Source organism: Myotis brandtii, unplaced genomic scaffold (genome assembly GCF_000412655.1).
Source record: "Myotis brandtii unplaced genomic scaffold, ASM41265v1 scaffold1058, whole genome shotgun sequence".
Lineage (NCBI taxonomy): Eukaryota > Metazoa > Chordata > Mammalia > Chiroptera > Vespertilionidae > Myotis > Myotis brandtii.
The window spans coordinates 299,832-308,635 of record NW_005353572.1 but is presented as its reverse complement, the minus strand read 5'-3'; the positions used below and the strand labels follow the sequence as shown (position 1 = coordinate 308,635).

At 41.6% G+C, this 8,804-nt stretch overlaps 1 protein-coding gene and 1 long non-coding RNA gene across 7 annotated transcripts in view; one reads left to right on the top strand and one right to left on the bottom strand.

The window, feature by feature from the left end:
* The window catches only part of LOC106726319, an 8,273-nt gene extending 4,330 nt beyond the window's left edge, over positions 1 to 3,943 (top strand). The window contains exons 2-3 of the long non-coding RNA XR_001362370.1: positions 2,520 to 2,525; positions 3,807 to 3,943. This is a non-coding gene — a long non-coding RNA (uncharacterized LOC106726319). The remainder of the gene's footprint in view (positions 1 to 2,519; positions 2,526 to 3,806) is intronic.
* Positions 1 to 8,804, bottom strand: part of ABI1 (abl-interactor 1) — a 107,298-nt gene that overhangs the window by 31,419 nt on the left and 67,075 nt on the right. For all 6 annotated transcript variants that reach the window (XM_014540711.1, XM_014540698.1, XM_014540707.1 and 3 more), the window contains exon 3: positions 6,455 to 6,631. In XM_014540711.1, coding sequence (XP_014396197.1) covers positions 6,455 to 6,631 — 177 coding nt within the window. The remainder of the gene's footprint in view (positions 1 to 6,454; positions 6,632 to 8,804) is intronic.

Below are 8,804 nucleotides of genomic sequence, written 5' to 3'. Positions count from 1 at the left end.
GCCTGCCCTCTGCCACCCGGGAGTGGGCCTAAGCCAGCAGGTCGTTATCTCCCGAGGGGTCCCAGACTGTGAGAGGGCACAAGTGGGGCTGAGGGACACCCCCCCACACCAGTGCACAAATTTTTGTGCACCGGGCCTCTAGTGTTAGAAATAATTAAGTAAGCAACGACTTTTTTTTTTCTAATCCTCACCTGAGGATATTTTTTCCATTGATTTTTAGAGAGTGGAAGGGAAAGTTGGAGGGAAGGAGAGAGGGAAAGAGTAGGGGAGTGAGATAGAGAAACAATGATGTGAGAGAGACACATTGATTGGTTGCCTCCTGCATGCACCCTGACTGAAAGCCGGGGATTGAACCTGCAAGCCAGCTATGTGCCCTTGACCGGGAATCAAACCCGAGAGCCTTCGGTCCACAGGCTGATGCTCTAATCACTAAGCAAACTGTCCAGGGTACAATGATCTTTTTTAAAAAATCAGAAAAGTGGAGAAATAAAAAAAATCAGCAATACACTATTAGTGAAAAAAATAAATGTTTGCATTTGTATAACACACAAACAAAATATGAACAAATATGCCACATAAAAGCTTCTAAGATACACTATTCTGACAGACCACTCATCCTCTTGCCCCAGTCAAAAATAGATTTTAAGGCTTTCTGTCAAGATGGCAGAGTAAAAAAAAAGATGGCAGAGTAGATAAATGTGGTACTTGAATCCTCCCATATCCACATCAAAATTACATCTAAACTACAGAACAATCATCATTCATACCCGCCTGAAATCTAGCTGAAGGGAAGTCCTACAACTAAGGATATAAAGAAGAAACCACTTTCGGTGGGGGGGGGGGGGGGGGGGCGGTGAATACTCAGAATAGGCTGGTATCACAACCACATGTGGTGGTTAAAAATTGGGAGGAGCCCTGGCTGGTGTGGCTCAGCTGGTTGGACATTGACCATGCACCAAAAAGTTGCTGGTTCAATTCTCAGTCAGGGCACATGCCTTGGTGGTGGGCTCAATTCCTGGTGGTGGGCATGCATGAGGCAGCTTCTTGAAGTTCTGCTCTCACATCAATGTGTGTGTGTGTCTCTCTCTCTCTCTCTCTCTCCCTCTCTCCCTCTCCATTCCTCTCTCTTTAAAAACAAACAGCAAGCACTGTGGCTGAAATAGAGGGCTACTGGAGACCCAGATGTTCCTCTTAAAAAGGAACACACAGACTTACTTGGACTCTGAGTTCCAGCATTGGGACAGCAGCCTGAAATGCATCAGGGACATAGACATACGGAGAGGAACTGAACTGTATGGCATCAGGGCGAGAGCTGGAGGGGCAGCTTTCTCCCTGACAGGAGTGCTGGCAGAGGCCATTGATGAGCCAACAAATGACATATCCAAGTCTCCATCCAACTGTCTAAAAGGGTATGCCCTGCCCTAAGACCCCACCCCACCCCACCCAACTTGCAGGCCCACCCAAGCTGTTTCCCTGGATTTTACATAGGAATAGCCAGGCTTGGCTCCTGTGTCAGACTTTCCAATAATCCCTCAAACAAGCAGCATCTGGCCTCTGCATGCCCTGCACCTCTCACTAAGTAGTACCAGGCGCAGCAATAGTGGCATCCGGCTTGGTTCATAGCTTGGTCTCTCCTGGGCACCTCACCTCAAAGCAGAGCATAAATACCAGCCATCTGCAGATTGCTTTGTAGCTCATTTTGGATGGTCCTAGGCCAGTGGTTCTCAACCTTCCTAATGCCGCGACCCTTTAATACAGTTCCTCATGTTGTGGTGACCCCCAACCATAAAATTATTTTCGTTGCTACTTCATAACTGTAATTTTGCTACTGTTATGAATCGTAATGTAAATATCTGATATGCAGGATGTATTTTCATTGTTACAAATTGAACATAATTCAAGCATAGTGATTAATCACAAAAACAATATGTAATTATATGTTTTCCAATGGTCTTAGGCAACCCATGTGAAAGGGTCATTCGACCCCCAAAGGGGTCGCGACATACAGGTTGAGAACCGCTGCCCTAGGCAGAACACAAATAGTGACTGACCTTGTCCTATACCTCCAGGTAGTCCCCAGAACAAGCACACCCACTGGACAGCTTCAGACCAAGTTGAAGCACCACCCAATCACCTCCATGAGCCACACACTCAAGGGGTGGACTCAGCAGACACCAAAGACCTGATGAAATCCTGCTCTGTGGGGTGGGACCCTGCATAGCTGATACTCCACGATGGTCACAGCCAGTCCTTGCAACCGATCAACCTTGGAATAAATCCTTCCCCTTGATGTGTCAACAGCAATTAAGACTCAACAACAACAGGAGGGTATACCAAAGCCCACATAAGGGGCACTCCTAGAGTGCCCAGCTCAGCTAAACAGGGAGGCTGTGCCACTGGACCTTACAGAACACCTGCTACATTAGACCACTCTATCAAGACAGGAAGACATAGTAATTCTACCTAATACATAGAATGAAAAAAAAAAACAGTGAGGCTGCAAAAATTAGGAGACAAAGAAACATGTCCCATATGGAAGAACAGAACAAAATTCCAGAAAAAGAACTAAACAAAATGGATTCAAGCAATCTACTAGATGCAGAGTTCAAACATTGCTCATAAGGATGTCAAAGAACCTAGGGGAAGAGTAGATAAACTTAGAAAGGACTTCATCAGCATAAAAATATACATGGAAACCATAGAAAAGAACCAGTCAGAAATGAAGGATACACTAACGAAAATGAAGAATAATTTACAGGAAATCAACAGTAGAGTAGATGAAGCCAAGAATCAAAACAGCAATTTGGAATAGAAGGAAGCAAAAAACACCCAATCAGAAGAGAAAAAAAAAGAATCCAAAAATATAAGGATAATGTAAGGAGCCTCTGGGATAACTTTAAGCGTATCAACATTCTTATCATGGGGGTGCTAAAAGGAGAAGAGAAAGAGCAAGGAATTGAAAACCTATTTGAAAAAATGACAGAAAACTTCCCTAACATGGTGAAGGAAATAGACATACAACTCCAGGAAGCACAGAGAATCCCAAACAAGATGAACCCAAAGAGACTTATACCAAGATTCATCATAATTAAAATGCAAAAGGTTAAAGACAAAGAGAGAATTTTAAAAGTATCAAGAGCCCTGGCGAGTGTAACTCAGTGGTTAAAGCTTTGGCCCACACACAGAAGGATTGTAGGTTTGATTCCCAGTCAAGGGCATGTACCTGGGTTGCAGGTTCAATCCCTGGCCCTGACTGGGGTGTGTGTGGGAGGCGACCAATCAATGTGTCTCTCTCACATCGATGTTTCTCTCCCCCCACCCCCTCCCTTCCACTCTCTCTTAAAAAATAAAAATCAGTGAAAAACAGCCTCAGATGAGAATTAACAAAAAAAAACAAAAACAAAAACAAAAAGCAAGAGAGCCCTAGTTGGTGTGCTCAGTAGTTTGAGCACTGGCCCATACACCTATGGGTTACGGATTCAATTCCCATTCAAAGGCCCTTACCTGGTTTGCAGTAACTGGATTTCAGGTTTGATCCCCAACCCAGGTCAGGACATGTACAGGAAGCAACCAATCAATGTGTCTCTCTCACATCTATGTTTTTTCCTCTCACTCTTTCCCCTCCTCTCTTCCACTCTTTCTAAATAAATATCAATGGAAAAAATATCCTTTGGTGAGGATTAACAACAACAAAAAGCAATAAGAGAAAAGCAGTTAGTTACCAACAAGGGAGCTCCCAAAAGACTGTCAGCTGATTTCCCAACAGAAACAACAGGCCAGAAGGTATTCGCAAAATATATTCAAAGTAATGAAAAACAAGGACCTACAACCATGATTGCTCTACCCAGCAAAGGTATCAATTAGAATGGAAGGACAGATAAGGAGCTTTCCAGACAAGACAAAGCTAAAGGAGCTCATCACCACCAAACCATTATTACATGAAATATTAGAGGGTCTTATTTAAGAAGGGGGAAAAATATAAAAAATATGAACAATAAAATGACAACAAATACATATCTATCAACAATTTAATCTAAAAATAAATTAAACAAACAAGCAGAACAGACTAAGAAAACATTTTGAGGGTTGCCAGATAGGAGGAGGGTTGGGGGGATGGGTGAAAAAGGTGAAGGGATTAAGAAGTACAAATTGGTAGTAACAATTAGTCATGGAGATGTAAAGTAGGGCATAGGAAATACAATCAATAATAATCTAATAACTATACGTGGTGTCAGATGAGTATGAGATTTATCCGGATGATCACTTAGTAAGTTATATAATCATTGAGATGTATAACTAAAACTAATATTATGTGGTATGTAAACTGTAATTTAAAAAGAAAAAAATACATTTTAAAAAAGTCTGCATAACAATATGAATGTGCTTAATGCCACAGAACTGTACACTTCAAGTGGTAAATTTTATGTGATTATATTTTACCATAATTTTTTTAAAGTTTAAAAAACCCCCGAGTCTAAAATACCTGTATTACAAAAAAGTAGACTGCCAAAACTCACATCTGTATACTTTCAGTATAGATCATGCTGTGTTTACACTTCCCATTTATACATATATAAAATAGTTGAATATTCTCACCCATTCCTTGTAAAATGTGGTTTCATCTTATACTCTGCTAAGTATTGTGTATTAAACAATTATTACTGAAGGGACAATAGAAGATATTCTAAGAGGATGATAAAACTTTATTCATGAGTGTATATTGCTTTGGTAGGAAGAAAAATCAAGATTGGGCAAAAGCGGAACAAGTGAGTGAATAAATGAGTGAGTGTGTGTGTGCACTTGCACATATACATGTGTAAGATAGATATAAATTTTAATCCAAAGACAAGTTAAATAATACAAAAAAGTTCTTCCAGCCTCTCAAAATCCAAATCCTATAGATCTAGTCTAAAAATATCTTAAAAATCTAGTCTAAAATAACTGAATTTAAACCAGCCGGTGTGGCCCAATGGTTGAGCATCGACCCCTGCACCAAGAGATTACTGGTTAGATTCTCGGTCTGAGCACATGCCTGGGTTGTGGGCTCAATCCCTGGTGAAGGACATGTAGGAGGCAACCAATTGATGTTCTCTCCCATCAATGTTTCTATCATTCTCTCCCTCTCCCTTACTCTCTGAAATCAGTAAAAATATATTTTAAAAAAAGAGAAAACAAGCCCTAGCTAGTTTGGCTCAGTGGATAGAGCGTCAGCCTGTGGACTGAAAGATCCCAGGTTCGCTTCCAGTCAAGGACACATGCCCGGATTGCACGCTCGATCTCCAGTAGAGGGGTGCAGAAGGCAGCCTATCAATGGTTCTCTCTCATCATTAATGTTTCTCTCTCTCTCTCCTTCTCCCTCTCCCTTCCTCTCTGAAATCAATAAAAATATATTTTTTTTAAAAAGAGAGAGAAAACAAGATATGGTATTCAAAACAAATCTATAATGATAAAAGGCTAATATGCAAATGGTCACCATGCCCTCACGCTGTAATGACTGATCAGCAGGAGCCTGCATCCCTGCCTGATGCTGACCCAGAAAATGACTGACACTGCGTCTCCTCCCAGCGCCGGCCGGGGACTTTGACATGCCGGTGGGGCTTGACAGGGGCGGGGTCAGCCGGGTCTGGGTCTCACCCAATGGGGGTGGGGCCAGCCTGGTCTGGGTCTCACGCGATTTCGAGGCGAACGCGGGTGGGCGGGGACTGGACTCTGGATCCCACGGCACGCTCCAGACTCTGACAGGAGGGAGGAGGGAGCCTGATACCCACACCCAGGACCCACACAGCAGGGCAGTGGTGGTTAGAGGCAATCAAGCTGGCAGGGGAGAGCAGTTAGGGGCGATAAAGCCGGCAGGGGAAGGCAGTTAGGGGCGATCAGGTCAGCAGGGAAGGGCAGTTAGGGGCGATCAGGCTGGCAGGGAGCAGTTAGGGGCATGAGGCCGGCAGGCAGAGGCGGTTAGGGGCGATCAGACAGGCAGACAGGCAAGCGGTTAGGAGCCAGCGGTCCCGGATTGCGAGAGGGATGTCCAACTGCCAGTTTTTTTGACAAAAAATTTGAATTTTTGTCAAACCAGCAGTCGGATATCCCCCGAGGGATCCCGGATTGGAGATGGTGCAGGCCGGGCTGAGGGACCACCCCCCACCCCCACCGTCTACGAATTTCATGCACCAGGCCTCTAGTTTATAATATAGTCTAAGATTAAAATAGCTCAATGAATGAATAGCCACTTCAAGTTTTAACAGCTTCTTGAATATAGCCTATCCCAAAATTCTGCCCCATTTTGGTATAATACATAGCTAATATTAAATAAGTGTTCGATGAAAATTGTAATGCTAGTTACTAACTAAGACAGTCTACTAATTCTTCAAGAAAATAATCTTTATCAGCATTTTGCTATCCAAAATATTTACTGGGTAAATAAGTTATTTTAAGTTAATGCAATAAAAATGCTTACCTTGACACCATGGCCCACATCATCCAGAACTGTATAGTCAATACGTTTCCGAATATACCTTACAGGGTGCTCCATATTTGCAGGTGCTATTATTTTGTGAGTTCTTGATGTATTCTTATTTGTTGTCAAAATACCAATCTCCCTTCGAGCCACTTTCTCTTTATGAATGTCCACCGTCTGTATTTTAATATAAACAATGCAAGAGAATATTATTAGGCATAGTATAGTAAATAATAAATATGATGCCCATATATCTTGGATCATAAACAGGTTGGACCATATAACTGTATCACATCTATTTTCCAGTGAATACTATATTTTTCCCTTCAAAATTAAGCAAATTAATATCCTCAAGGTTCAAAACAGGGAATAGCTTAAAAGTAATTTAAAAAATGAATTTAATGGATTTGATTCCAAAGCAATTTTCTTTCCTAAAGATTTGGTGTTTGTGTGAAAGGACTGGAGTCATACTCAAAGTAGCTTACACTTTATGTAGTGAGGATGCAAAAAAAAAGTAAATCAATAATTAGAACACAATGAGATAAGTGCAGTAGTGACACATGCAGTTTATTAGAAATTAAAGGTGTTCAGCCCTGGCTGGTGTAGGTCCGTGGTTAGAGTCTCAGCCAGCACAGCAAGGGGTAGCAGGATTGATTCTTAGCCAAGAGTATGTATCCGAGTTGCCGGATCACTGCCCACCCCCAGGTCCAGCACATGTGGGAGGCATCCAATAGATGTGTCTCTCTCACATCAATGTTTCTCTTTCTCTTTCTTGCCTTCCCTCCCTCTCTCTGAAAAGCAATGGAAAAAAAATATCCTCAGCTGAGGATTAACAAAAGAAAAAAATTAAAGATGTTCAGAGCAAGGTACCAAACTAAATTGAGATGGGTTCACTTAAAGCAGCGGTTCTCAACCTGTGGGTCGCGACCCCTTTGGGGGTCGAACGACCCTTTCACAGGGGTCACCTAAGACCATCGGAAAACACATATATAATTACATATTGTTTTTGTGATTAATCACTATGCTTGAATTATGTTCAATTTGTAACAATGAAAATACATCCTGCATATCAGATATTTACATTATGATTCATAACAGCAGCAAAATTACAGTTATGAAGTAGCAACGAAAATAATTTTATGGTTGGGGGTCACCACAACATGAGGAACTGTATTAAAGGGTCACGGCATTAGGAAGGTGGAGAACCACTGACTTAAAGGCTTTATAGAGGAGGTAGGTTTTTCAGGATGAATAGGCAAATATGGAAATTATTCAAGGCAGAAAGAACTGCATATTGCAGACAATAGTATAAGAGAAACTAAGAGCAGATGTCACAGCCTAGCTAATATTGGCTTTTATGGCCTTAAAATTATTTTAAGTTTACTTGTCAACACTTAAAAACTGGATAGTAGTTAGCATAAGAAAAATTGTACAACTGCTCAACAATTTAAATTTGTCCTAATAGTAATAGGAAACCAATAAAATTTAAATTGAGTAACATCATCAGATCTGCATTTTAAAAGATCCCTCTGGCACAGGTATTGATGACAGATAGAAGAAGACTACTGACTAGTAAGACCAGTTAGGCAATTATGGTAATCTAAGTAAGAAAAAGCAAGGACACAAACTGAACTGGAAAAAAAAAAAAGGGATGGGGGTATGGTTAGGAAAAAACCCCACAAGTTTAATATTAACGTTCCTTTAAGATTTCATTTCACCATAATTTTTTTAGATATATTTCTTTTCTTTCTTTTTAAATTGATTTCAGAGAGGAAGGGAGAGGGAGAGATAGAAACATCAATGATGATAGAGAATCATTGATCAGCTGCCTTCTGTATGCCCCCCACTGGGGACCAACCCTGCAAACCAGGCATTGAACTGGAATTAAACCTTGGACTCTTCAGTCTACAGGCCAACACTCTACCCACTGAGCCAACCCAAGTAGGGCTTTACCATAATTTTTTAAATGGAATGGGAAAAAACCTCTATCAAAAACGTTTTCACAACTCCAAAATAAGGTATATGGAGACAACTCTCCTTGGGTGTCCAGCACTTTTGCACATCTTACAAGGAAAGACACCCGAGTGCCTTTGCTCTGGATATCTAAACTAATAAAAGACAAACATGCAAATTAACCGTACCTTCACTACGTCTTAAGCCACGCCCACCAGCCAATCAGAGCGAATATATGCAAATTAACCCAACCAAGATGGTGGCCAGCAGCCATGGAGCTGGAGCAAGCAGGAGGCTTGGTTGCCCCAATGATGCAGGAAGCCAAGCTTCCCAGCTGCTGCAGCCGGCTCTGAGCTCCACTCAAAGCAACAAAGTTTCAATTATAGAAGATAAATAA